Source organism: Caenorhabditis elegans, chromosome V, assembly GCF_000002985.6.
Source record: "Caenorhabditis elegans chromosome V".
NCBI lineage: Eukaryota > Metazoa > Nematoda > Chromadorea > Rhabditida > Rhabditidae > Caenorhabditis > Caenorhabditis elegans.
This window is the reverse complement of record NC_003283.11, coordinates 9,619,337-9,645,622: the sequence shown is the minus strand read 5'-3', so window position 1 is coordinate 9,645,622 and position 26,286 is coordinate 9,619,337. Positions and strand designations below refer to the sequence as shown.

General features: G+C 37.9%; 9 protein-coding genes, 5 non-coding genes and 1 pseudogene across 16 annotated transcripts; 5 read left to right on the top strand and 10 right to left on the bottom strand.

Annotated features, from left to right (window-relative positions):
- Positions 1 to 148: 148 nt before the first annotated feature.
- atl-1 lies at positions 149 to 10,762 on the top strand (the record flags this gene model as incomplete). Of its 2 annotated transcripts, NM_073086.6 has the most annotated exons (18): positions 149 to 242; positions 290 to 391; positions 440 to 504; positions 549 to 628; positions 677 to 1,159; positions 1,205 to 1,432; positions 1,480 to 2,558; positions 2,603 to 3,925; positions 3,975 to 4,185; positions 4,230 to 4,522; positions 4,571 to 4,874; positions 6,662 to 7,195; positions 7,243 to 7,374; positions 7,423 to 8,451; positions 8,631 to 9,284; positions 9,543 to 9,668; positions 9,717 to 10,397; positions 10,446 to 10,762. In NM_073086.6, 18 exons carry the CDS (start codon positions 169 to 171, stop codon positions 10,641 to 10,643), a joined length of 7,596 nt encoding a protein of 2,531 aa, NP_505487.3. The 2 variants fall into 2 exon arrangements, with proteins under 2 accessions (NP_505487.3, NP_001427155.1); NM_001440222.1 differs by lacking the exons at positions 149 to 242; positions 290 to 391; positions 440 to 504; ... (6 more) ...; positions 4,230 to 4,522; positions 4,571 to 4,874 and having other exon boundaries at positions 6,842 to 7,195; positions 10,446 to 10,643.
- Positions 10,763 to 11,058: 296 nt separating this feature from the next.
- On the top strand, positions 11,059 to 11,139 carry nspa-11 (annotated as a pseudogene). Its single transcript has one exon. A coding segment is annotated over exon 1 (81 nt).
- A 975-nt stretch (positions 11,140 to 12,114) lies between these two features.
- On the bottom strand, positions 12,115 to 12,249 carry T06E4.17. The gene has a single exon (NR_069208.1). It is a non-coding gene; the product is annotated as an Unclassified non-coding RNA T06E4.17 (non-coding RNA).
- A 35-nt stretch (positions 12,250 to 12,284) lies between these two features.
- Positions 12,285 to 13,594, top strand: col-147 (Nematode cuticle collagen N-terminal domain-containing protein). Its single transcript, NM_073085.7, has 2 exons — positions 12,285 to 12,434; positions 12,567 to 13,594. The coding sequence occupies exons 1-2, from the start codon at positions 12,297 to 12,299 to the stop codon at positions 13,299 to 13,301; spliced, it is 873 nt and encodes a 290-aa protein (NP_505486.1). The 5' UTR covers positions 12,285 to 12,296; the 3' UTR covers positions 13,302 to 13,594.
- On the bottom strand, positions 13,367 to 14,379 carry T06E4.5 (Recep_L_domain domain-containing protein; the record flags this gene model as incomplete). Its single annotated transcript, NM_073084.2, has 4 exons — positions 13,367 to 13,805; positions 13,850 to 13,908; positions 13,957 to 14,159; positions 14,208 to 14,379. The coding sequence occupies 4 exons, from the start codon at positions 14,377 to 14,379 to the stop codon at positions 13,367 to 13,369; spliced, it is 873 nt and encodes a 290-aa protein (NP_505485.2).
- A 163-nt stretch (positions 14,380 to 14,542) lies between these two features.
- On the bottom strand, positions 14,543 to 14,563 carry 21ur-13884. The gene has a single exon (NR_069207.1).
- A 47-nt stretch (positions 14,564 to 14,610) lies between these two features.
- On the bottom strand, positions 14,611 to 15,680 carry col-146 (Nematode cuticle collagen N-terminal domain-containing protein). The gene is made up of 2 exons (NM_073083.8): positions 15,529 to 15,680; positions 14,611 to 15,397 (listed from the first exon to the last, which is right to left on the bottom strand). The coding sequence occupies exons 1-2, from the start codon at positions 15,664 to 15,666 to the stop codon at positions 14,663 to 14,665; spliced, it is 873 nt and encodes a 290-aa protein (NP_505484.1). The 5' UTR covers positions 15,667 to 15,680; the 3' UTR covers positions 14,611 to 14,662.
- Positions 15,681 to 16,268: 588 nt separating this feature from the next.
- Positions 16,269 to 16,409, bottom strand: T06E4.18. The gene has a single exon (NR_069206.1). It is a non-coding gene; the product is annotated as an Unclassified non-coding RNA T06E4.18 (non-coding RNA).
- Positions 16,409 to 17,587, top strand: idpc-3 (Intrinsically Disordered Protein, class C). Its single transcript, NM_001028937.4, has 2 exons — positions 16,409 to 16,470; positions 16,551 to 17,587. Exons 1-2 carry the CDS (start codon positions 16,451 to 16,453, stop codon positions 17,197 to 17,199), a joined length of 669 nt encoding a protein of 222 aa, NP_001024108.2. The 5' UTR covers positions 16,409 to 16,450; the 3' UTR covers positions 17,200 to 17,587.
- T06E4.7 (G protein-coupled receptor) lies at positions 17,278 to 19,227 on the bottom strand. The gene is made up of 6 exons (NM_073082.3): positions 19,112 to 19,227; positions 18,527 to 18,676; positions 18,384 to 18,478; positions 18,215 to 18,329; positions 17,710 to 18,170; positions 17,278 to 17,657 (listed from the first exon to the last, which is right to left on the bottom strand). Exons 1-6 carry the CDS (start codon positions 19,217 to 19,219, stop codon positions 17,480 to 17,482), a joined length of 1,107 nt encoding a protein of 368 aa, NP_505483.2. The 5' UTR covers positions 19,220 to 19,227; the 3' UTR covers positions 17,278 to 17,479.
- Positions 19,228 to 19,353: 126 nt separating this feature from the next.
- idpc-4 (Intrinsically Disordered Protein, class C) lies at positions 19,354 to 20,201 on the bottom strand. Its single transcript, NM_001129533.2, has 2 exons — positions 20,146 to 20,201; positions 19,354 to 20,069 (listed from the first exon to the last, which is right to left on the bottom strand). Exons 1-2 carry the CDS (start codon positions 20,160 to 20,162, stop codon positions 19,427 to 19,429), a joined length of 660 nt encoding a protein of 219 aa, NP_001123005.1. The 5' UTR covers positions 20,163 to 20,201; the 3' UTR covers positions 19,354 to 19,426.
- Positions 20,202 to 22,411: 2,210 nt separating this feature from the next.
- Positions 22,412 to 22,535, bottom strand: T06E4.19. The gene has a single exon (NR_069205.1). It is a non-coding gene; the product is annotated as an Unclassified non-coding RNA T06E4.19 (non-coding RNA).
- A 153-nt stretch (positions 22,536 to 22,688) lies between these two features.
- idpc-5 (Intrinsically Disordered Protein, class C) lies at positions 22,689 to 23,518 on the top strand (the record flags this gene model as incomplete). The annotated part of the gene is made up of 3 exons (NM_073081.4): positions 22,689 to 22,750; positions 22,811 to 23,341; positions 23,393 to 23,518. The coding sequence occupies 3 exons, from the start codon at positions 22,689 to 22,691 to the stop codon at positions 23,397 to 23,399; spliced, it is 600 nt and encodes a 199-aa protein (NP_505482.1). The 3' UTR covers positions 23,400 to 23,518.
- Positions 23,519 to 24,586: 1,068 nt separating this feature from the next.
- On the bottom strand, positions 24,587 to 25,473 carry idpc-6 (Intrinsically Disordered Protein, class C). Its single transcript, NM_073080.5, has 3 exons — positions 25,378 to 25,473; positions 24,787 to 25,317; positions 24,587 to 24,737 (listed from the first exon to the last, which is right to left on the bottom strand). Exons 1-3 carry the CDS (start codon positions 25,389 to 25,391, stop codon positions 24,731 to 24,733), a joined length of 552 nt encoding a protein of 183 aa, NP_505481.2. The 5' UTR covers positions 25,392 to 25,473; the 3' UTR covers positions 24,587 to 24,730.
- Positions 25,474 to 25,842: 369 nt separating this feature from the next.
- Positions 25,843 to 25,931, bottom strand: T06E4.20. The gene has a single exon (NR_102053.1). It is a non-coding gene; the product is annotated as a small nucleolar RNA T06E4.20 (small nucleolar RNA).
- Positions 25,932 to 26,286: the final 355 nt, after the last annotated feature.

The following is a 26,286-nucleotide window of genomic DNA, read 5'->3' as shown; positions in this document are numbered from 1 at the left end:
TTTTGCGGAAGGAATTTATTTTTAAACTTTGTTCGTTTCCTTATTTTTAGTAAGTATTAGTGAATTCTTCATAATATTATCACAAAAACGTTAGCAATATATTTTAAATATTGTTAAATATCCATCGAACCACTGAAATAACGTGCGCAGGCTTTCAGATATTTGGGAATGAATATCGATAAGGATGTTTCAGCTCTGCTATGTACGGCGAAAAAATATGTGACGCAGAAAGAATTCAACAGGTATAATTATTAAATCTTATCTTAACTTTTTTATTTTACATTTTCAGACAAAAAATGAAATTCTTGTTAGATGACATAACTAAATTGTTATCGAAATCTTTCGTTTCCCGAATCGAGCAGTTAGACGAAAATGAGTTCATGGAAAAGATGTGAGTTGGAAAATGTAGAAGATGATGATTATATTTATGTTTTTTCAGAATGATCCTTCAGAGTATAACATTTACATTACATTTAATAACAGAGAAGCAGGAACTTTCTTCAGGTAGAAAATACAATTTAGTATTTGTATTAATATATTCGTTCCAGAGGAAAAAATAAGATTATTTCAATCAGTGATTGCGTCGATGTGTGCCTTTGAGGATGAAGAATTGGCAAAATGTTTTGACGTTAGCAAGAATTATATTCAATAATTCAATGTTTTTTATTTATTTCAGCGAATTCTATCAGTACTGATGATCTCTGTGACGAAACAAGACCCGAGAGAAACTATTTATTTCCTGCAAGGATTACTGGAAGTTGTTAAATATTGTGACGTCGAACCTTCGTCTTCTCTGCCACAATTAATCACTCCTGAAATTGCTTCAGCTATTTCATTAGGTGCCTCAGGATTTTTTAGATATCATTTGAAGTGGAATATCATTTCAACTTTATTCGGAGAAAACGCAGGAGAATGCGTTCATTTCGATGAATTGGTTCTGTTTTGGCCTCACTGCCGATCACAGTTGGAAGACAAACTGAAAAATGATTGCTCGATGACCGAAAATTGCTTGCGTGCTGGATTGACAATCTTAAAATATAAAAAACTGCACAATTCTATTCTTGATCAGGCCCTGTTCATTGATGAACTGTTTGCCACATTTAACTCATTAACTGCGAAGAAGTCGACCAATCACATGACGTTTCCAAAGCTATTGAATGTAATTTCATTTTTATACTTCGAATGTATAATTTATCAATTTCAGGAGATACAACACTTTCTACAGGATCATGGCAAAGTTTTGATTATGCATAAAGAACTTCGACAAAAACCAGTTCAATGGCTCATAATTTATTTAGAGTTAATCGATGATGCAAATGACAAGTTTGGACTACTAGAAAACTTTTCCTTGTTGTTGTTAGATTTATCGACAAACCATGATATACATGAGTTTCCTGCGAGGCTATGTATGACAGCAAGTGAGATTTGCATGGTGAGTTAATTAGAATATTAAACAATTAAATCTCGGAATTGTTACAGCGGCGAATCAAACACTCTATTCAAAGTACACACACTGATTGCCTTGCTGATTACCTGGACATATTGGCGTCTCTGCTGAAACTTGCTCGAATTCAGAAACTAGACATTTTTCAATGTTTTGCCACAGAGATTGAGGCTCATCATTCCCTCAACAATCCGCTTTGGCCACGAATTCTTAGATCTCTACTCAGTGTACAGAATCCTCATTGCCAGCAATTCTGCAAGAAATTCGTCCCGTCTATAGACAAATTGTGGATCACATTATTGAATGGCGAGTCATCGAGAGCTACTTTAAACTCTCTTGTCATTGTGACTGCGTCTTGTCCATTTGCCAACAATAACGATGAAGGAGTGAAACAAATTATTCCATTTTTATTGATTCCTTGTTTCCAGGATTTTCGTGATCGAGTTGGCTCAAAATGGGACAACTTCAGATTCATTGGTTTACCAAAATCGGAGCCGTCAGAATTAATTAACTTGGAACGATTCACTACAGTTCTCGAGAGGAGCACATCGGAATCTACAAAATTGCGAGCTGTAAACTGTGCTCTTCAACTTGAAAAGAAGACGGGAAAGTATATCAATCTGGTAGCTGAAATGTCGCTTGCAGTGTTTTCGAAATCTCAAACCGACCGGATTGCAAATAGCTTCGAACCGCTTATTCTGTTTTTGACAGATAATCTTCAGTTGATTAATGACTTTATCACTATTCTCATCGCGAAGTTATGCGAAAAACAAGAATTCTATAGTGAATTAACAATATTGAAGTATTTCAAGACTTTGCAAAAATTATTCTGCCTGGCTGCAAATGGAAGAAATTCTTGCAAAAAGTGCGGAGAAGAATGTTTTGTTGATCCGGATTCAAAGGAAAATGTCAAAATCGATTATGAATCGCTTTCTGGTTTGATCAAAGGAATTGTTGCGAGAAGAAATACGTTTTCTCAAGAACTAATTCGAGAGTTCCTGCAAACTTCCCGTGTAATGCTATTACACGTCGATTCGAAAGGAATTGCTTCCTCGTTCACATCAATTATTAAAGCACTTGACATTGGATTTTCAGAAAATGCCAATGCATACTTGTAAGTTTACACAAATACAAATAATCCATCTGTAATAATTTCAGTCGTGTCTGGGAACTGGTATGCTGTAGAAGTGAAGCCACCGTCGAGAAGAAACTACAGATGTATATCCCGCTCATCGGCCGTTCATTTGCTCTGCTTGGAGATGACGCTGCTTTGAAAGTTCATGGCTTTTTAAGCAATGTGTTATCCGCAAGATTGTCAAGTACAGTCAAAGCTACGCTCTTTGCTTCTTCGTTTGCTCATTCCGTGCTCAAAAATTGTGAAATCGATTGGAATGTCTCATATACCTGGAAAACACAATTCTCTCAGTGTTTGATAAAAGCACCAGTAGGCACATGTGAGGAAGCACTTCAAATTATGTTCAAACGATATTCTACAATCTTCACTCGATGCTTTTTAAACCGACTCTTCTTTGATGCTTCTTCAGCTGGAGCTCAAAAACCAAGTTACGATGAACACAGAATTCGAGAAATCACAAGATGTTATCTATCTCACGTGCTAAGTGATTTCAATTTTCCGAATCAGAAGATCACATTCAACATGATTCGTCCAAGTCTTCTCTACTGGTCGTTGCTTTCCAGTGCTCGCGGAATAAACTCGAAGCTTACACTTTCTGTTATCGACTTTATCTGCCAAGAAATGAGTGCCGCAAGTGTTTCAATGTCTTCAATCTCGCCAAATCCAAGTGATATTCGAATTGTTATGATTCAAAGAAAATCACTGATCACAGAGACATTTGCACAACTTGTTCAATTTCTTGCTTTCGAAAATAATAGGAATACAACGTCGTTTTGGAAATTTTGTTCGGATCACTGTGATTTTAAAGATGAAGATATACGAACCGTGATAAGCTCGTACAGAAAACAAGTTTTTATGCATTTACTACTTGTGTCAGCTCGAGAATTTCTAAATCCGAGAAACCCATCAATGATCGTGGAACAACTTCGTGCAACGTACGAAAATATAAAGAAAGGAGAGAAATTTATGATATCGACTGCGATTGAAACTCGTAACGAAGGAATTGAATTTTTATTCATTTTTCGGACATATTTCACAAACGATCAATACTTCTTGACGCGAGAGGCAACTGCTGAGAGCTTTCGAATTTTGTTACAAAACATGAAACAAGATTTCTTTGATACAAATTGGTACATAATTTTGATGACTCTGAGACAAATTCCTCTGAATCTCGACTCGACACAATCATCATGGATCTCGTTTATTGAACAAATCAACTATTCCATTCTTCGTTCGAATATTTGGAGAATCCTCACAGATATCTCAAGAATTGAAAATAATGACATACTAATAGAAAAAGTTTGGAACCGATTGAGCTATGATATGGTTATCGATAAAATTTCAACGTAAGTGTTCAATATACCATCACCTTTTCATGATTTCTTTTTTTTTCAGTGATGCAATGATCAAACGTGTGTTCTGGTTGATTCCTCTGGAAGTCGAAAAAAGAATTGATTTGAAATTTGAAATATCAAAGTCGAGACAGATCGAAGATGTTCTTGAATTCATTCGAATGTTTCCACAATATCCATCTGTTCAGTTTGCCGACAATCTTGCGAGTAAAATCGAAAGAAAAACCGTATACAAAGAAGAATTGCCTAAACTGGTATCTCTTCCTTTATAGGTCATATAGTTAATTTTTTTTTCAAGATTGGCTCATTGTCTAGAATTCTACCACAGTGTCATTCGAAGAGAGAACAGAACAAAATAATTAAAATTCTTCAAAAACTTCCCATTATCTGCTCTGATCTTCCCGATCATAATTTCATTCGATGGGATACACGTTTCAAGTTTTTCTGTGAGCCAAGACAGTTGACTCAAGCAGTATTAGAAGACTGTGCTGGAATTGTGGAAGTGATGACTGGAACGTCGAAAATCGAGTATGTTGATCGTACCATGTGTGAAATATACAAATTTTTCAACCCAAACGAAGCATCACCAGAGTGAGTTCTAAATCTAGACTTTAGAGCAAAATAATAAAAATAATTTAGGATGAAGTCAACGTTGGATGGAATCAAGAACATGTATGCCAAGATGATTTGCTCTCAGAAACCCGAACCATCGATGATTGAGCAAAAAACGATTGATGAATTGAGTCTTGGAGGATCTAGACGAGAGTCGTTTTCTCGATGGTTAACTGTGATTATTCTAAAATGTGCTGAGATGTCCGAAGATGCTCCACTTTCCAGTTTGGCTTCGATTGCTCATGTTGACGATACACGATTCCTCTCAAAACTTGCAATGCGATTTATTCTGACTGTTATACATATGGAAAGGGATTCAGTTACCCAATGGGTAGGTGGTTTATAACAGGTGTGGGCGGTTATTTAAAAAAAATATATTTTACAAAGTTGTCAATTGCTGTGGAAATCGGCAACTTTCCGACCATTTTTTGAGAGTTTTCTCCAATGTTTTAGTCGAAAAATATTTTTTTCTGGCAAATCAAGTGGATTTATATGTATATTTTAACATTAAAGGCCAGTTTTGACCAATTTTTTAGTTAAAAGAAATGGTATTTCCAGATGAATCAAATAAATACTTATACGCGCACGGTCTCCTCGGGTGGAAATTGCGATAGGGCGCGCTTGCTGCACCTTCATTGCGTCCATCGAGATTTCACCATTGATAAGTGATTTCCCTCGTTTTTTATTAGTTTTTCGCCGACTTTTCTATTTCAAAAATAGTAACAATTATAAAGTAGACTGAAACGAAAGTGGAGAAACAAAAATTATCGGAAACCGTTCGGTGGAAATGCATAACGAACTGTTTGAAAATATCAACTGAAATTTCGGATTTTTTGAAATTAAATTTTTATTTAAGTTTTTCTCATAACCTGCAATAGTAACGTTTATAGAGCAAACTTTTGTCGTCATTTTAAAATATAATTCGTCTATGTACCTGTTGAAAGAACTCAGATCGAACTCTTTGTGTGAAATCCAGTTATAATTGTTCGTTAAAAAGAGGAGCTAAAAGTTATTAATCTGAATTAAACGAGTCGAGACAGTGAATCTAGTTAATATTTGGTATTTTATTGAAGCAATACACGTATAAAACATTTTATAATGGGTTTTTCGGCTCCAATTTTGTTGGCACAATATTTTATTTCTTGCCACATACTATTGTACATTTGGGCTCAAATCATACAAAGTGCTGAACTATGAAGAATAATGTTTCAACATTACATTACTTACAAAAAATCAGGTTGAAAGCAATATTTACAGTCTTTCTTGGCTCTATTCAACATAACTTAGTATTACCATCTTATTCTGTGCCTCAACTTAATCGTTACAAGTTTGAATTCTTGAGGAAACTGTATTTAAAACCTATTACGGCCTTTCAAAACTCAAATTTATAAAAACGGTATCTTCTTAAGCTTTCGTTTTTAGCTTCCAATACTTTCCTTTCAGTAAGGCTTGAAATTTTTGGAAGCTTCACTGCTAGATTCCCACTTCACGATTTTCCAATTTCAACTTGTTAAAAACTGGCAAGATCACGGAAAAAGCCACACTTCCATGATAAAACCACAGAAGATTAAAGAAATTGGGCTGAATGTCACAGATTTGGTGATTCTGGCACATGATCATTTCTCAAAACTTCAATTCAAAGATAATATTGTTTGTGACCAAACCTTCATTTCTTATTTGACTTTCAGGCTATATATTTAATTATATTTCTTAATTGTCTTCAAATTTTTTGAGATTTCCCCACTTTATGTAGTGAAAACAAAGATAAACTTCTTATTTTCTCAATTTTTCAATAAATTTAACCTTTTGCAGCAAGGTATTCTCTTTTTAACTGAGAAAACTATTTCAAAAATTCATTTCATCTTCTTTCCTTTGTTTTCTCAAGAAAAATTCATAAAAGAAATGCATTTTTTCCGCAAAAATAATTCAATATTCAGAAGTGCGCCAGCACGCGAAAGGCGCATCGGTGAAACGCGCAAGCAATCTCCCTCCCCCTTCGTTTCCACCCGAGGAGACCGTGATATACGTTAACACTAATTTTCAATCTTAAAAATCTGAGAACAACATGGCGCAATAGGCCATTTGCTAGAATTTCCGAAAATGTTGTTTTTTTTCCAGATTCTATCAACTTTCGAAGAAGCTTTGACAAATACAAATCATCGAAGACTGACCAATTCAGACAGAGGACCAGCTTCATTTGTTTTCTATGTCTTCGATTTTATCTACTCTTACAGTAGTTCAGAAGAGCTTCGAAAAAAGAAAAAGATTTGGGAAAAGGTGATTTCATTCTGGAAATCTATGATGAGTTGGACTTTCAAAGATGAAAATGGACATGGTCAACCGTTAATTGTCAAAGTAGCTGAAACATTTGGAATGGAGAAACGATGTATTCTATGGCTGGAAATGTTTATGGAACAGAAACGGAAAACGTCGACTGAAATTGAGAGTGAAACTGAAGCTGCGTATTATTTCACTTTAATGAATTTGTATGGAAGAATTCATGAGTTGAATGGTGTAAGAGGAGCATATGCTCGATTGAGTAGAATACAGATTGATCATGTTTACGGAAAGATTTCCATGCGGGAAGCATTTGGAGATTTTAATTCAGCAGCCTGTTTTGCTAGAATGACTGGAAAAGGAAAACCGTTTAATGTAAGTTTAAAGGAATATTTATTTTCAAATTAATAGTGTTATTACAGTCAACAGAAGCTATCCAGAAGCTTATCGACGAGCTGAATTGTCTGGAATATTCTCAAATTGAGAGAAACGAACAGGAGGATTACTTGAACTCTTTGAAAACTTTATCCCAGTGGGTAAATATTGATAATGATGTATGTTCAATCTTATAAATAATTTATTTTTTCATTCCCACATTTCAGATTGGACCATCACCTCACATATTCTCCAGAAACATTGAATATTGGGCAACAGAGTCGACAATTCTGAAAATGATTAGAAATGATGAACGAGATGAAATTGTGAATAATGCTATTGAAAACGCCAAATCAAAAGTTATTGAACGGCTGTCTGAATGTGCTATTGGAGGATCATGTAGCTACGAAATAGCAACACCATTTTTGGTTGAACTTCAGAAATTGAATGAAATTGTCGAATTAAAGAATGTCAGCAACGATGAGCTTTCTGCTTTTAATTCGGATTTTTGGAAGAATATTCAAAAGAGGACTGATGATAGTGAACAGAAAATTAGCATTTTGGAACCAATTCTACGTGTCCGACGATCAATGCTAGACATTCGAATGCAATCGATGACAGGAAGAGATAAAGAAAATATTCGTTCAAGAATAGTAGAAGTTCATCTTCAAAGTGCTAGAATTGCTCGTCTCACTGGATGTTTCGAACGAGCTCAATTGTCACTGATTAATGCTAAAAAAGTTTTACCCTTTGAAAACAAAATTGTATTGGAAGAGGCCAAACTTCAACTACAGACATCGGACGAGCTGAACGGAATGAGTTTGCTCGACAGCATTATTTCAAAGAACTTTGGAGATCTTCATACAATTTACACAGATACCCAACAATCTGTAAATCTAGATGTCCAGAAATCTGCCAAATTGAAAATCGAACACTATCAAGAAGAGACGAAGAATCTATTCTCATCAGTCCAAATGCTTCGAATTTCGCATATGATCAAAGCGGGAAATACAATTGGTTTTGATAAAGTTTATCACGAGACAACTCAACTTCTTCAGTGTTTTGCTCATTCTGGAGTTATGTATGAAGCTGCGTGGTTGTTGGATTATCTTTCAAATTATAAGGAAAGAAGCAAACATGTACTTCCGCTACTGAAAGCTTATAAAGAAGTTGCAAAGTACGAGAAGAATCAAGTTTTACAAGCCCGTGCAGTTGAAAGAATGACATCACTTTGGTTAAGCAATACTCGAAAAATTGTAAGATTTTCTAAATAGAAAAATATGATAAGTTAGTGAATGAAAAAATTAAAATAATTTTACACCTAGAAGACCAATTAATTCTCAAATTTTATAATTATTTGTTATATTTTCCACACTTTTTTATTTTCATTAGTAAAAAAAAACTAAATTTTAAAATGTGATACACCAATTTTCAGAGCACTCATATATCCTCTGTTCCAAAACTGCCAGAAGGACAAATTTCGGACCTACGACAAAACATCAAGTCCATGAATCGAGAAATTCAAACAGCCCTGGAACATATTGGATGGCGTGCATTCTATCCAGCATACGCAGTTCTCGCTCGTCACATTGATCATCAAGACGAAGAAGTGACACGAACCATCAAACAAATCATGAAACAGTTGATTCTTCGAATGCCACATCAATGTATGTGGCAATCAGCATACTTGCTTCGTCAAAACATTGCATCTGTCAAAGAGAAATATATGGAAGTGTTAACAGAAGTTAAACGAAAAGCTCCATGTTATGTAACGTTAATCGATCAATATGATTATGCGTCTGGAGTATTTAATACGGTCTCTGGAAAAGTTGAATCAGATGACTGTAAATTGTCGGAGAAGGTTGATGGTCTCAAGACTATGTTCAGAGATAAGAAATATGATCCGAAAGAGTTGGTGATGAATCGAAGAGTAGACTGTGATTGTAAGATTCTCAGTGGAATTATGGTACCTGTCCGTTCGGTTATTGATGAATCTGTTCACGACACCGAAATTAGGGATGATGGGTTCGAGGAATCTTGTCATTTGCCCGATCGATACCTTATTCATGATTTCAGCGACAAAGTCAAGGTAATTTTTAAAGGGAAAATCGGAAAAAATGTTCAGAAAATTAACCGTAAAATTAAATTTGTATAAGTTTTTGTTTAGGTTGTTGAAAAAAATAAGTACACAAAACATAAAGAAAAATGACCAAAAATCGAAATTTTTTTTTGAAATATACTTATATCTTAAAAATGAAAATGGAAAGACCAAATTGTTTTGATTTTAGATAAAAATCGACGAATTCCAACCACTATTTATAGGTTTTAAATTTTTATTTTATTACAGGTTCTTCATTCGAACACCAAACCTGTAATCATTAAACTCACGACGAAAACCGGACGAATAGTCAGATTGATTTGTAAAAAAGACGACGATCTCTCTAAAGACTATCATTTCACGAAAATGGTGGAGGTAGTTTAGAAATTGATTTTACTTCGAAAAAAAAACATATATTTCTAGATGTGCAACGATCTACTAATGAAGGACGAGCAGACACGGATCCAAAAAATGACAGCCACAACATATTCTGTCATTCCACTTGGAAAACAAGGTGGAATCATTGAATTTATGGAAGGAGTGACATCATTTTACGAAACTCTTGACAAACTAATGGGAATGACTTCTGGTGAATGGTTGGAGAAGTTGAAATTCTGGAATACACACATGAAACCAATGGGAAAAGAAGAACGAACAAAATACTTCCGCGAAGTTGCTTGTAAAAATACTCCAGTTGTGATGGGAAAATGGTTCCGTATCCAATATCCAGAAGCAGGGCAATGGTTTGCCTCTCGGAAATTGTTTGCAAAATCAACTGCTGTCATGTCTGTTATCGGATATATTTTTGGACTCGGCGATAGACATACAAAAAACTTGATGGTACATACGACTGGAAAATGTATTCATGTAGATTTTGACATGATATTCAACAAAGGTGAAACATTGGGAACTCCTGAATTGGTACCATTCCGTCTTACACAAAATATGATCAACGGAATGGGCGAAGTGGCACTTGATGGAGAATTCAGGACAGTATGTGAACAAGCACTTCGAGTTTTCCGAGAAAACTCATACGAAATTGAGAAATATATTGCTGATCTGCCAAATCTTGTTGCAGATTTTCCAAGTAACAAAAGAGCTCCGGTTAGTGATTCTTTTGATCTGAATAGTTTTTAGAAAATGTATTTTCAGAAAGATTTCGATATGTCAGAAGCAAAGCGACTAGTATCAGGACGTCTTCGCGGTCAAATCATGACGGCAAAGCTCTATCGAAGTAATCCAATCTCTCATCCAATGCAAGTATCACAACTCGCATCATCACTCATTGAACTTGCGACCAGTGAGGAGAAACTCAGTGAGATGTATCTCGGTTGGATGGCGACCCTCTAAGATCTCTTTTTTACGTGTAACATGAATTATCTCGGTCTCATTTGAAAATATATTACCGGTCTTTGAACTAAATATTTATTTGAGCTTGATATTATCTGTCGAATAAATTTTTAATTTTTAACAGTTTAAAAACTAAACTTAAAATAAGAAAGAATCAGGTGGAATATTATTTCAGCTAGGAAATTGTTCCCCTAGCAAGAATACATCAGTAATTTTAGGAAATTCAATTCAAAATGAAAACGGAAATTGTACCCGAAAACATTCTCAAATCATTTTGGCAAAGTTTCTAAAATTTGCTCAAAAAAACTTGTCCAAAAATGTTTGTTTCATTTTTGAATGCATCGTGAAACTTTTCTAATTAAAAAAAGATGTTTATTGTTTGACCTTTCGCAATTGTTTTTATAGATGATATCAGCTTGTTGCTTCAACTCTCGCCAACACTACAATGGCTTGGATTGGGCTCAGAATTGAAGCCGCCAACGAGGATCACATTTGAAGTGACAATCATCATGTCATAGCTGATAGTAGTAGCTCGTCGGAACTACTATGTTTTTAATCACACAATAAATATAGCTTTTTGTGTATTCTTTTCTCTTGAATTATTTGAGCTTATTGACTTTCAAACCAGAATTTTCAGTCAACTGGAAGCAAAGCTCTTTCAATAGCAAATTAAATTTGTGGAAAGATCAGTTTATCACATTTTTAAGAAATCAACGTTTCGGATTTCAAACACACAACAATTTGATCTTGTTGGACTTATGCGACGTCTTCCAATTTGATCAAAAAATATTGCCAATAATTTGTCAAATATTTTCCAGTGACATTTTAACTTGTGCAAGACTTTGGTGATGTGCTGTTTCAAGTTTCGTCCAGGCTTTGCTAACTATTAATAAAGTTTTTTTGAGCGCAAGTTAGTTGAAAAGGTGGCAGTTAATGCCTAGTTTTAGGGTAAGATACGCTCTTACCAAAATCTTTGACCAAATGACCAAGCTTTGACCAAATCATGTTTTTACACGGTTGGCCACTATGAATCAATCTACTTTTAATCCATTCGGAAGAATTTGTAATCAGATTCCTGGTACTACTTTTGGATTTGATTCACCGCCATCACATTTCAAAAACTTTTGAAATTCTTAAGTTCATTGTTCCAAATGTATCTTCGAAGATCTGGATCCATATACGGTCTTGTAGGTATTTTAGAATATATCCACATCACATACTAGCTTATCTTTTTACTGTAAGTTATATTAAATAAAGTTACACTAGCGTTCTCTCGATATCAATAGGTGCATTCAGATAGAAAACTACGTTAGCAAACGCGGAAGAAGACACAAAAAAGGAATCTTACTACTTATTTACTACTCCTTTCAAACCGATAATCTTGGAGGTTTGAAGGTCGAATAGGTGGAGGAGAAGGAAAAGTTTTCTGCGTATCTTTGAATATAGTTCTATCACTATTGGTATTGATGACCACCTGTAGTAAAGCGGAACTGAAAATGGGCAATGACATTTCTCTACGTCTCTTTTGATTTCAAACTATTTCACATTCTACGAGAAAAGATATACTGAAAAAATAACGGATAGTTTTCCGTTTTCATGCAGAAATAATAGTATAAAAGAGGTAGCTAAAATCAGAAAAGTCACCTCTTCAAAATGGTACAGACTTTGGTAACAATCGCCAGCATTGGCAGCGGAGTTGCTGTTGTTGCTTGTCTCTTCACTGTTGGATACATCTTCAATGATATCAACTCTTTCCATGATGAGGTCATTGACACTATGACTGAGTTCAAAGTGAGTCCATAAGTTCATAGCTAGATGATACAAATACTTTTTTTTATTTATGAACCACCAAGTCTTCTCTCAAATTCTTTTGTAGAATAAACCTGATTAAAAATGAATTTCACAACATTTTCAAAAATTTAGTTCAACGAGCAACAAGCATGGAACTCAATGATGAAGCCAACTGATGTATTCGGAAGAATCAAGCGTGGAATCAACAAGAGAGGAGCCCAATGCAACTGTGGAGCTCAATCCAATGGATGCCCAGCTGGACCACCAGGACCACCAGGCCAACCAGGAGCTCAAGGAGAGGCTGGACACGCTGGAGAGGCTGGAAAGCCAGGAGCCAACGGAGTTACCATCGGACTTACCGGAGGAAATGGACCATGTATCACTTGCCCAGCTGGAGCCCCAGGACCAGCCGGAGCTCCTGGAGCACCAGGACCACAAGGACCATCTGGAGCCCCAGGACAAGACGCTGTTGGAGGAGGACCAGGGCCAGCTGGACCACAGGGACCAGCCGGAGATGCCGGAGCTCCAGGACAAGCCGGAGCACCAGGACATCCAGGAGCCCCAGGACAAGGAGGACAACGCAGCCGTGGAACTCCAGGACCATCTGGAGCTCCAGGACCACAAGGACCAGCCGGAGGACCAGGACAGCCAGGACAATCCGGAGGAGCCGGAGCCCCAGGACCAGCTGGAGCTCCAGGAGCACCAGGAGGACCAGGAAACGCGGGAACCCCAGGAACCCCAGGAGCACCAGGAAACGCTGGAGCACCAGGAGGAGACGCCGCATATTGTCCATGCCCAGCTCGTGCCAGCGCTGTTCGCAAGCACCGCAAGGTCTTCCGTAGACGTCACGCCAAGGTTTCTGCCTAAAGAGTGTTACCAAAAGCTGATTTCAATATTCAATAAATAATTTTTTTATAATTGAATCAATTTATTTACTTCTTGGAAATGGAACAATTAATAGAAGCCTGGGCTTTTTCAACTTTACTGAGTTCACTTTGTGGAGATTGTAATGAAGAGCGCTTAGATTCAGTTGGAAGTTTTGAACTTTCCAGATCTTTATCCTTTGTCACATCCATCTTCAATACGTTTTTCTTGATTTCATTGTTACTGCTTGTTGTAGCTTTTGTTTTCGGTTTCTTAATTAAACAATATTTCTTCTTCAACTTTTTCTCTTTGGAAACACAGAAATAATAGCAAATCCATATTGCAATCACTATAGTAGTTATAGCTCCAATTGCCATAGAAATTTCCATTCTTTCCAAAACCACGACGTTTGGTGCTTGACTGTCTAGAACCTCAAAGAAGTTATTGTCACATTTTTGACGACTGGAGTTGTAAGCGGCAGCTCTGAGTTTCATGAAGTCAGTCATTCTGAAAATAAAATGTTTAATGTTCATATTTAATCTTATGCTTACGAGTTTCCGTCTTTGAAAACCGAATGAATAAAGTTGTCTTTAGAAAATAACAGTTCGTTCTAAAAATCGTTTCGCTTTGAAATTATGTTACAATTATTATTTCTCACCGGTTTCCCTTTCAAACTTTCCAGTTTCTGTAGCAAAACTCGCTGCAATTTTTGGTTTCCATTAAAAAATATGGCCGGACCAGTTGGGTTTTCAATTGATACTGTGTTTTGTAGATAGTTAAACATTGAAAAACGAATATTTGAAATCTCAAGACCGGCTTTAATTTTCTCAACTTTGGCCAGTTTTGAACGAAGGATGTTTTCTGAAATATAAACAATTATATTAGAAAAGAAAATTTTTGAATACTTGCCATGAGATTTTTCTGCGATAATTAATGGTTTTGAAATGATAATTACGCAATCATTAGGAATATCCTCAACAGTTCCACCAATACATTCTCCATTTTGTCCAGCATTGCAAACAAGAAAAGCAACAAGTGTGATGAAGAATACGAAAAGTTTTCGTTTCATATAAATAACCATTCTAAAAATAATGAAATGTATTTTTGAAAACGTTGCATGTACACTGCATATTATGATTAAACTTCTGACGTGAACCTGGTAAATAAATATTTAAATTATTGTATTGTTTGAAAACTGAAGGCAATTTTTTTGGAGAGATGATGTCTGTTGCCGCATGTAAAAAAATATTTTCCAGCAAATAAAATTGATGGGATTCACCTATTTTCAACTTTAACAGTTTAGTGAAGCAAGTTGGAAAATGCATTTTTATTGAGAGAAAGTTAAACTTCAAAATGGTCCAAATTTAAGCAACAATCTTAGCGTGGCGTCTGTGAGCCATAACTTTGCGGTGCTTGACAACTTGAGAGCGAGCTGGGCATGGACAATAAGCGGCGTCTCCTCCTGGAGCTCCGTCGTTTCCTGGGGCTCCTGGCTGTCCATCTTGTCCCGGCTGTCCTGGTCCTCCTGGTGCTCCTGGAGCTCCAGCTGGTCCCGGTGCTCCGGCTCCTCCGGATTGTCCTGGTTGTCCTGGTCCTCCGGCTGGTCCTTGTGGTCCTGGAGCTCCAGCTGGTCCTGGAGTTCCACGGCTGCGTTGTCCTCCTTGTCCTGGGGCTCCTGGATGTCCTGGTGCTCCGGCTTGTCCTGGAGCTCCGGCATCTCCGGCTGGTCCTTGTGGTCCAGCTGGTCCTGGTCCTTCTCCAACAGCGTCTTGTCCTGGGGCTCCAGATGGTCCTTGTGGTCCTGGTGCTCCAGGAGCTCCGGCTGGTCCTGGGGCTCCAGCTGGGCAAGTGATACATGGTCCATTTCCTCCGGTAAGTCCGATGGTAACTCCGTTGGCTCCTGGCTTTCCAGCCTCTCCAGCGTGTCCAGCCTCTCCTTGAGCTCCTGGTTGTCCTGGTGGTCCTGGTGGTCCAGCTGGGCATCCATTGGATTGAGCTCCACAGTTGCATTGGGCTCCTCTCTTGTTGATTCCACGCTTGATTCTTCCGAATACATCAGTTGGCTTCATCATTGAGTTCCATGCTTGTTGCTCGTTGAACTAAATTTTTGAAAATGTTGTGAAATTCATTTTTAATCAGGTTTATTCTACAAAAGAATTTGAGAGAAGACTTGGTGGTTCATGATTTGAAAAAGTATTTGTATCATCTAGCTATGAACTTATGGACTCACTTTGAACTCAGTCATAGTGTCAATGACCTCATCATGGAAAGAGTTGATATCATTGAAGATGTATCCAACAGTGAAGAGGCAAGCAACAACAGCAACTCCGCTGCCAATGCTGGCGATTGTTACCAAAGTCTTAACCATTGCTGAGATGTGTCTTCTTCCACGCATTTGATTGTTTTTATACCCATAAAGGTCAAGTGAAATCAACCTTGAATTGCCCATTAGAGTGGGCGGCGTTCTTGCAGCTTCTTTGTCTGCCCTCCGGTGTTGTAATAATCGAATGCCCATACTTCCGTATTTTCGATGAAGATGTTTACACCAAGATAGGTTTAAGTATTTTTGACGTAATGTTAATGGTTCCTCAATTGTTAGAAATCATTATAAGAAACACTTGGCGTTTTTTCTAGATAGACATACTTGAAAACGTTGCTAGTATGTATGTAAGTTCATAGATCGAAGGCTTGTCTAAAATTTATTTATTTTTTCTATCAAAACGAACACAAAATGTTCAAAGTGCAATTCCTCAAATCAGTATGCCACATTCTCAATTACTATTTGCCCATCTCCACCATCAAAAAGAACGCTTCCGCATCTTCCGTGCCCCGGTGCCGCCACTCTCGCAAACATCAACTTTTTCTCGCCATTTGTTTGTGTCCATTACGCGAGATGGCGCCCGCCGTTCATTGCCGCGCACACCACATGAAAAAAAGTTTTTTTGTGAATAGAGGTGGTGATCCACACAAAGTTGCTCCCGCGAGCTCCTCTTGCTCCCGTCCCGTCAAACGTTTTTTGACGCAACCGAATGAGAAAAAGAAACAACGTCGACTGGTTTTGAGCTCTCCGCCCTCTGTTGTATTTAAAGGTGCCTCAAAAATCGGAAAAGACAGCACACACCTCGAACGGTTTCAGCAATCCAATAATCATCATGAGCTCCTCGGTCTTTGCGTGAGTTTTTATTTTATTTTCACAATTTAGTAATCATTCCAAATGGTTTCTTTGCAATACCTTATCTTCTTATTCTCTAGCCTTCTCTTCGCTGGACTTGCCCTTTCTTCCGCACAAGTCGCCGTTAACGGGCCATTCATGGGAAGATACTACGTGGCTGCCAAGCCAGTATTGGCTCCAGGAGTTGCCCCAGTCGCAGCACCAGTGCTCGCAGCTGCTCCAACAGTCTTGGCTGCCCCAGCTCCTCTTCTTGCTCCACCAGCCCCACTTTTGGCTCCACCAGCACCAGTTCTTGCTGCAGCTCCAGCATTCGCTGCTCCAGCGCCAGTTTTTGCTGCCCCACCAGCTCCAGTCTTGGCTGCTCCAGCTCCATTTTTGGCTCCACCAGTCCCACCAGTTGCTCCAATCGTTTCAGCCTTTGCCCCAAGACCAGTCCTTGCTGCCCCAGCATTCGCACCCGCTCCAATTCTTGCTCCAAGACCGGTTCTCGCTGCTCCAGCTATTCCAGCTTTTGCTCCGGCCCCACTTCTTGCACCAAGACCAGTTCTCGCAGCTCCAGCTATTCCAGCTTTCGCCCCAGCTCCAATTATTGCTCCAAGACCAGTGCTTGCTGCCCCAGCAATTCCAGCTTTTGCTCCAGCAGTTCCAGCTGCCATCCCAGCCTATGCTCCATTTGCTCGTTCTGCTTTCCTCATCGGAGGAAACAAGGCCAAGACCGTCAAGGCTTAAGTTCGAATCATCGTGCTCTAATTATTTTTGATTTTCTGTATATACCGATCGACGTTTTCCTTTCAAATTCTTCTGCGATTTAATGACAATACATTTATTTCGACTTACAATTACAATTTAAAATCTTCATGCTAAGTGTTCCTGAGTATTACGATCGCTCTCAATTAAATTAGGTCTCAATTAAGTTATCACAAATTTTTTGAAAAGAATTACTGAAAAATTACTGCTGTTTAAAAAAGAGTACAATTGCTATAACAAAATAGTTACAAATAAGTCAAAGTTATGAATCATTATTTTGATTTTGGGTGTTTGAGTTATTGATTGTTCCTCGTAATGCTTTCAAAGTTACAAAGGACAAAATGGCTCTTCTGTATGGTTCAATGAATATAATTGTGCAAAGTGGTGATAAAACGGGAACCATTGACATGCAATACGCTGGTAGAAACTCTTGCCATTTACTGAAAAACAATAAAGCATCCGATTACTGCTCTCTGATTACAAATGACTCACAGACTATTCTCAAAAACTGTTACAAGCACCGCATTCGCTCCAACCGGTGCTGAGAACAACAACGGCACAAAGGCTTCGGCGAACACAGAATGGACGAGTAGCTCATTCTCGAGAAACGTGTCTTGCGACATTGTTCCTTGTTTTCGTTTGAGTGTGTTCAACATGAAATGTGCACAGATTAGAATGATAAGATATGAGAGCACATGGCACACGAGAAGAGTTCCATGAAATATTATTATTAGAGGATTTCGGCTGTAATCGTCTCCAAATAAGGATAAGTGATGCTTTCCGAGACTTAGCTCTTCTTGAGTCTGGATTACTCCACTTGACACGTTATTTGAAGATGAAGTTGTGTGTTGAGAATTTATATCAATATTTCGAAGATGTTGAGTTAATATCAGTGTCGAGTTTTCAAATTCTTCAACTATTGATGTTGTTCGATTGGCACGATCCAGTAGATCCTCAAAACATTGTGATGCAAAGAACAATTATTTTTTGAACTTACCGCATATGGAATACTCGAGTAATAAAAGAATACACTTTCAATGCAGCATAATATAAAAATAACCACAAACGTAATAAGCAGTGTGTTTTTTGTAAAATACTGTCCAAACATGTTACTGAAATTAAACTTTTTCATTTTTTATTTTCTTTTTTATTCGAAAAAAACAAACCTATTTGCAAGAATCATAGATCGATAGAAAAAGAAAAGTGGAAACGACAGTATCGCATATAAATAGGAAATTACTGAAACACATCCAACTGCTTTCTGAAATAATTCGATTAATATTTATTGTAGTTCTACAAAGTTAGACACCAAAGCGTTTTCTGGAAGATACTGTGCCGGCCCATGAATTACACGGATTGTCATAGATCCACGTGTTACTGTTTGAGGCTGGAGAAGAAGAAGAGATGCACCAAAAACAATTCCAGAAGCAGCAATGTTGGAGAGAAAGTAACGAAGCTCCTAAACATATTCAGTAGGAAATTTTGAACGATGGCCAGAAAATAATAGAACTAGTTATATATGTATATGTATTTTTTCAGAAGCCAGTGCAATGGACGTATCATATTTGAACCGAAATCGAAATGGCACGTACTTCATATTTCACATTTAATAACGCTCTAAAAAAAAAAGAAAAACCTTGACTTACAAAAGAATATTTTTTACATTTAGTTAGCATTTTTAATTTTTTTCATTTGTACCAAGAACTTCAAAAACTGCAAATTTTCAGTGTAAATAATAATTGTCTAACTGCTGAAGTTTTACTAAAAACTTTTAAAAACGATTTGATCAAGTTTCAGAAAAAAATATCATTTATATTACTCATAATTCTCTGAAAACCTTTCAGAGCACCATAGTTAGATCAAAATGTATTCTTTGAAAAATTAAAAATCATACCCGGATGGTTTCAATACTTTTGTGAGAAGATAAAAACAATAGAATCCCATTGAGAAATATTGCAATTCCATTACAAATGTAGCAGTACCAGGAGAAAAACGAGAGCATTCTACTAAAATTCAAAGTAAGGCAAAGATAACGAATTATCGGAATATTCAGGTAGCCGATTATAATGTGCGTCACCAATCCGCTTTGATGGATTCATTTTAAAGACATTTTGAGAATACAAACAACACATGAGCAAGAAAATTAAATAATGTTTATTAAAAGGAGGTCGGTATATACAAACAATAATCGAATAATGATGAACACTTCTTACACGGACACCTTCTTGGACTTGTTTCCTCCGATGAGGAATGCGGAGCGAGCAAATGGAGCATAGGCTGGGACAAGTGGAGCTGGGGCGAAGGCTGGGACGGCTGGAGCAAAAGCTGGAGCAGCGAGGACTGGTCTTGGAGCAAGGACTGGAGCTGGGGCGAAGGCTGGAGCAAATGCTGGAGCTGGGGCGAATGCTGGAGCGAAAGCTGGAGCAAAAGCTGGGGCTGGGGCAAGAGCTGGAGCGAATGCTGGGGCAGCAAGGACTGGTCTTGGGGCAAAGGCTGGGACGATTGGAGCAACTGGTGGGACTGGTGGAGCCAAAAGTGGAGCTGGAGCAGCCATGACTGGTGCTGGTGGAGCCAAGAGTGGTGCTGGTGGGGCAGCAAAGACTGGTGCTGGTGGAGCGGCGAAGACTGGAGCTGGGGCAGCGAATGCTGGAGAAGAAGCGAGAACTGGTGCTGGTGGAGCCATAAGTGGAGCTGGGGCAGCGAAGACTGGTGGAGCAGCAGCGAGAACTGGAGCGGCAAGTGGTGCAACTCCTGGAGCCAACACTGGCTTGGCAGCCACGTAGTAACGTCCCAAGAATGGTCCGTTGATTGCGACCTGAGCCGACGAAAGAGCCAATCCGGCGAAGAGAAGGCTAAAAATAAATTGTGAAAGAAAGTAAAAAGTTGGAAAATGTAAAAAAGTGAAAATTTTATAGGAAACAAACTTACGAGATGACAGTGTTCATATTGAGTTGAGTAGTAATAAAAGAGGATCGAGTGATGATTTTGTGCTCAGCATTCTTGAGCTTTTATAGTACCTTCATGACCGGTCGGTAGTCATGAAAGAAGGTGGAGGTTTTGCGTGAAGCGTGCAAAAAAGTTTTGTCCGCACTCCGCCTCCTTTTTCCGGCGATAGAGTTTTTGAGCACTGTCGGTGCGTAAAGGCACAGAGTCCTCCCACTTTCTCAGAGTTTGCTCATCTCCGTAAATGCGATTAAAGAGTTGGTAGGAAAACGATTGGAATTGTAGAATTAGAAATGCTTGTAGATGAGGAAGAAGCCAAATGTTCGTGAAAAATTTGGGCTCAAAGTGCAAAACCCACTCTAATACAACAATCCTTCGAGTCTCACAAAACTGAACCAAACAGAATTTGTGCAAAAGTTGAAACTGATTTGGAAAAGTGATGCTAAAAAAGAAGGACATTATTGAAACAATATGACTATGATAATGTTTCTAAGTATCTTCATAATCTACAAAAAAATTTTTAGGCATGCACTAGGAATCATCTGAGTTTAGTCTGGACTCTTTCTGAAGCTACATGTGAAAATAAATTGCTAATACACTATGTTCTTTAAATCTCCTAAAGCAGCCAAGTTCAAACTACTTATACTCTGCAGTGGAATTGCAGATGGAGCAAATTATTTTAATTATCTGGAGTATACTCCAGATAATTATAGATGAACAAATTTTAACTTTAATTGAAAAAAAATTAAATTTCTTTAAAATTAATTCAATTTCAGATTCAGATTTGTAACTGTATCATCAGTGATTAGATTTTTTAACTTTAAAAATTTGAAAAAAGTTAATTTGCCGACATTCGAGCTCCCTCCTTCGATTTCTGGTGAATACACTCCTATTTTAAAGGCTTAATACACTCCTATTTTAAAGGTTTAAACGTTCAGAATAGATTAACCCAAGAAAATTGATTTCATTTCAGATTTAGATGAGCAGATATTTCACGTTTTTAGAATTTATTCCGCAAGTGGAAATAATTCATAATTGTCTTTGAACCTAAACGTTTTTGCAAAGAGTTTTTAAAGATTAGTCCTTCAAAAGTTAATGCATACGTTCAATATCCACACATTTGTTTTCATAATAACAATTAATGATATACAGATATTCTATTCATTTTCAGTCTCTTCACTTTAAGACTAGACCGGTCTCTAAATAATTCGTTTTCCTTGTTGCAATGCGTTCAGGATCTCCTTTGTTCGTTTCTCTTTCTTCCTCATTAAAAAAATTCCGCAAGTGATTTCCACACCTCTTGCGCTAACCATATGTTTTTGCATCATCATCTACCGACATTTGAGTGCTCCGCGAACTCCGTTCTTTCTTCTAAATGTGGCATTCTTTTGTCAATGTGCGCGTTCTCAAGAAGTAGAGTAGAAAAATCACAAATACGTCAAAGATCGCATGATTGAGAAAACCGGGAGGATCATGAAGCGGAGTAAACTACAAAGTGATAAGATATCAAGATAACTAGATCATTCTCTATTTTAAGTAGACAGTCTGTATAATCGAGGTGCAAAGTGCAAACACAAATCGAGTGCTCAAATAAAACTCTAGTCTGAACCAAGAACAATCAGTGATCGGAGGATAGGTAACTAGTCTCTAAGCTTATGATAATCTTTTTATTTGCATTCATTCAAATCAGATATCAGTTGGCCGTATAACTTGAATTCATTTGAGCCCATTGACGATAGCACGTGGCGCAAAAAAGTGTTCGGTGCGTCCCGAAGAGGAGCAAACAGAAGTGTGGGAACAGTGAAAAATGAGAGAAAAGAAAAAAATGTTTTTGTTTTGTTCTTTGAGATCAACACAAGAGAACAAGTATGTAGAAGAAATTAAGAATGATACATGATATGACAATTGATAGGTAAAGTGGGACACCAAATTAACTCGGAGTAGTGATAAAAACAAAAGTTAATTTTACAAGTTAACATTTAGAATTAACAAAAACGAAGATGTTTTTTCGAGTTGTTCCGTCAATTTTCAAATCAAAAATTTGATCCCTGGCAAGTCTTTTACAGTTTCTAGTTACAAACTTCTAATTACAAAATAAATCACAAAATATTCTTACTTCCATAAAAACCCGCAAAGTTATTTTGAGAAGAGTCTATTGAATTATGACTCACCTAGACTATGTGCACAATGACTTTTAAAAATGTTTCCACACATATTCCATACTTTTTCGAAAAAATTTAGTCCACTAAACTTTTGATGTTCTGATCGATGAATTGGCAGACCCACAGTCAATTCATTGCACTCATTGAATGCCCATAGTTTCAATTCGATACTCACGCACCCAGATACTAGCGTACTATTCAATTTCACGTATGTCTTCACTTCCGTTTCAGGACAAGTAACCGGCACACACACGGCATGCAACTTTGTCGCTTTTTCCCAATGAATAGGGCGGCCGAGCAAATCGGCATGCTCGTGCGTGCGAAAGCGTTTTTGTCTCGACCGCCCCGCCATATAAAAGGTGAAAGATGGAACGGAGAAGCCATCAAACGATCATCACTGGTCTTCTAATCATCATGCAAACCTTCTCGTGAGTGAAATATACAGCTAAATTAGTGTTTATTATCAAATCAATAAAATGTTATTTCAGAGCTCTTCTTCTTGCTTTAAGTCTTTTCTCTGGAGCCTCTGCTCAATTGGCTGCCTGGCCATCGCAGAGTTACTCTCCATTCTACCAAGCATTGTTTGGTGGTGCTAGCACCCCAGTTCTCTCTGCTCCAGTTGCAAAGACTGCTCCATCTGCAATTCCACTTGCTGCTCCAGCTCTTCCAGTTCCAATTGCTGCTGCCCCATTCTTCACACCACCAGCACCAGTGCTCGCAGCTCCAGCTCCACTTTTGGCTCCACCAGCTCCAGTCTTCGCCGCCCCACGACCAGTCTTCGCTTCCCCAGCTCTTGCTCCAGTTGCTCCAATGGCCCCAATTCTTCGTGGTCCAGCTTTCGCCTACGCTCCATCTCCAGTTCTTGCTCCAGTTGGAGTCGCCCCAGTTGCCCCAGCTCCAGTCTTCGCTGCTCCAGCTTTGGCACCTGTTGCTCCAGTTCTTGCTGCCCCAAGATTTGTCCCAGCGTACGCTCCATTCGCCCGTGCTGCGATGTTCATCGGATCCAACAAGGCCAAGACGTAAGTACAACCCAGAATCAAATTATTCTGGATGACATACTAATTTTTCAGCGCATAAGAAGGTTTGCTTCCACTTCTTGTTCAAGAAGTCATCCAACGACGTCATCATTTCTGTATAATTCGAAAACTTGCCTGTACTATTTATTATTCCCTCCGTATAATAAATTATGCACATTTAAATTGTTTCTTGAAAACTTACAGGGCGAGTGTCGCTTGTGGGGTATTGTCTTATTGTCTTAAGCTGTAGTACCAAACCACATTAGTAAGAATAAAAAGGACAGAGCGAAAAACTTCCAAGAAGTACGAAAAAATTTGGCTGAAAAACGAAGTGTGAGAGGAACCTATTTTTAGATCTTTCATATGGCTTACAGTTTTCCAATAATTGTTTTTAGGAAATTTAGGTCTTGTCGGCGTTTTTGAATTTAAATTCCAACCTACACAGTCTTAAAAAAAGCTATAACTGTGAGGAAGATCTGCTCCGACCAAATTTCCTTTGTTCAATCACAATATTGGTATTCCACTAATATATAATAATCTCATTGTTCCTACTCATATCCGGCTAGAAACATGAAAAGTAGCGTCAATCATCAGCTTTTTGTCGTCCACGTGTGTTTAGCATGATCTTGTGTAGACGGTCAATTGTTTGCATTGTTTGCTCTAAACCCAGGGTAAACATTAATAAACAAAGAGAAGGACACATTTGTACGTTTGAAAAAAATTACTTGAAAAAATTGTCTGACTATTTGACCGAACACATCGTTAAAAAATGAATGTTGATTAAAAACAAAGAAAACCGTTTCAACTTCATTTAACTTGGGGTTTTCTTGATTTCGTTTAATCTTGAGCTTTCATGGTTCTGAAACACAAACTAAAGCATTGAACAGCTAAAAACTGTAAGGCTTGTCAACGATCTGAATTTCAATCATTCGGAAACTTCCAAGAAAATATTTTTAACTGTCACCGTTCAGTATATGAGTCAATCTTTCTTCTAGTTGTGACTTTAATAGTAGACAGGCACATCTTCAGGCGTAGGTGCATGTGTCACCTGGAATCACCAGGACACCTGGAAAACAGACGAATCTCCGATTTATTTTTAATGTCGAAAGTCGAATGTGTTGTACTAGTTTTATTTATGAAGGATACCTACCGCTTCTTCGAAATTGTAAACTTTTGAGTTAAAATATTAGTTGATCTATTATCCATTCGACATAATTTTAATACTCTTGTCGATTCAAAACAATAAATGAAAAAAGTATCCATAATTTATTAGACGAGTCGAATAATAAATAGATAATCATTGTTGGTAAAAAATGAAAAGATATAAAAGTGATCGATATATACAAAAATGATAATTTGTCGTTGAAGACTTCTTGAGCAAGAAGCGCCTTCTTATGCGCTGAAATTTCAAAGTTGAAGTCTCATAAATCTATATTTTTTAAACGTACGTCTTGGCCTTGTTGGATCCGATGAACATAGCAGCACGGGCGAATGGAGCGTAAGCCGGGACAAATCTTGGGGCAGCAAGAACTGGAGCAACTGGTGCAAAAGCTGGAGCAGCGAAGACTGGAGCTGGGGCAACTGGGGCGACTCCAACTGGAGCAAGAACTGGAGATGGAGCGTAGGCGAAAGCTGGACCACGAAGAACTGGGGCCATTGGAGCAACTGGAGCAAGAGCTGGGGCAGCGAAGACTGGTCGTGGGGCAGCGAAGACTGGAGCTGGTGGAGCCAAAAGTGGAGCTGGAGCTGCGAGCACTGGTGCTGGTGATGCGAAGAATGGCGCAGCAGCAACTGGAACTGGAAGAGCTGGAGCAGCGAGTGGAATTGCAGATGGAGCGGTTTTTGCAACTGGAGCAGAGAGAACTGGGGTGCTAGCACCACCAAACAATGCTTGGTAGAATGGAGAGTAACTCTGCGATGGCCAGGCAGCCAATTGAGCAGAAGCTTCAGAGAAAAGACCCAAAGCAAGAAGAAGAGATCTGAAATAACATTTTATTAGTTTGATAATAAACACAGTTTTAGTTGTATATTTCACTCACGAGAAGGTTTGCATGATGAGAAGAAAAGTAGTGATCGTCTGATGAATATACTTCGGTGTCTCGTAGACTCTTTTATATGCCTTGCCAATGCTTTGTGCCATTAGCCATGCCCACTGTCGGGCGCGGTTACGTACTTTGAAAGAAAAGAACGCGTGTTGGTATAAGGCGCCCGCTGAAGATCGTTTTTCATCATTTTCGGAGAAGCATGGAAACTGAAGAGATTTGTGTGCTGGTCTGCTAATAAAGAATCATAATTGCCAAAAATGATGAGCACAAAATAATAATAATTTTTTTGAAAGTAAACAATCATAATAAATGAAAATTTCCGAATAACATTAAATCAGGTGTCAAAGGCAGGTGTCAAAATTTCATCGGATTTTTAATTAGTTTTCGCATGTTGCTATTAAAAGGAAAAATATTGGTTTCATTGCGATCAAAGACTGGAAACAATGTACCCATCTCGGAAAAGACTGTTCGCAATACAAATGTTGTGAGATTACGTTGTGAAAAAATTGACTGTGAAAACTGTAATTAATTTTTTTTCAAAAATAACAGCTTGAAACATTTTAATAAACCTTGCAGATTTTGATTTCACTCCAATTGAAAAAAAACTTCCGTACTTCTGTTTGCAAGTTATCTTTGCTCCCCTCCTTACATTCCTTTTCCGTTTCCAAATCTGTTGTAACTACACAATGTTCAGAGCATTCTTTGAACTCTTTTTTCAGAAACCTGCTCATTCTTCATGCAATACGCAGTCAATTGTCATTCTTGACACCTATACAGTACAATTGAATTCCAATCAAACAGAAATGGTGCAATATAAACAATATCGGCATCCAGTCTTACTTTTTATTCCGCATCGCGTCTACCAAAAACGCACCGAGTGAAAGTGCACCGGTAAAATGCAAA

What these genes read in the sequence shown, in the direction of transcription:
- idpc-3 (NM_001028937.4), top strand. Translation starts at nt 16,451, where the DNA reads ATGAGCTCCTCGGTCTTTGC. An exon ending in ATGAGCTCCTCGGTCTTTGC is followed by an intron (nt 16,471 to 16,550) that starts GTGAGTTTTTAT and finishes CTTATTCTCTAG; the next exon opens with CCTTCTCTTCGCTGGACTTG.
- col-146 (NM_073083.8), bottom strand. Translation starts at nt 15,666, where the DNA reads ATGGTTAAGACTTTGGTAACAATCGCCAGCATTGGCAGCGGAGTTGCT. An exon ending in ACACTATGACTGAGTTCAAA is followed by an intron (nt 15,398 to 15,528) that starts GTGAGTCCATAA and finishes TCAAAAATTTAG; the next exon opens with TTCAACGAGCAACAAGCATG.
- T06E4.7 (NM_073082.3), bottom strand. Translation starts at nt 19,219, where the DNA reads ATGCTCTCGTTTTTCTCCTGGTACTGCTACATTTGTAATGGAATTGCA. An exon ending in ATCTTCCAGAAAACGCTTTG is followed by an intron (nt 18,479 to 18,526) that starts GTGTCTAACTTT and finishes GAATTATTTCAG; the next exon opens with AAAGCAGTTGGATGTGTTTC. An exon ending in ACAGTTTTTGAGAATAGTCT is followed by an intron (nt 17,658 to 17,709) that starts GTGAGTCATTTG and finishes ATTGTTTTTCAG; the next exon opens with TAAATGGCAAGAGTTTCTAC.
- col-147 (NM_073085.7), top strand. Translation starts at nt 12,297, where the DNA reads ATGGTACAGACTTTGGTAACAATCGCCAGCATTGGCAGCGGAGTTGCT. An exon ending in ACACTATGACTGAGTTCAAA is followed by an intron (nt 12,435 to 12,566) that starts GTGAGTCCATAA and finishes TCAAAAATTTAG; the next exon opens with TTCAACGAGCAACAAGCATG.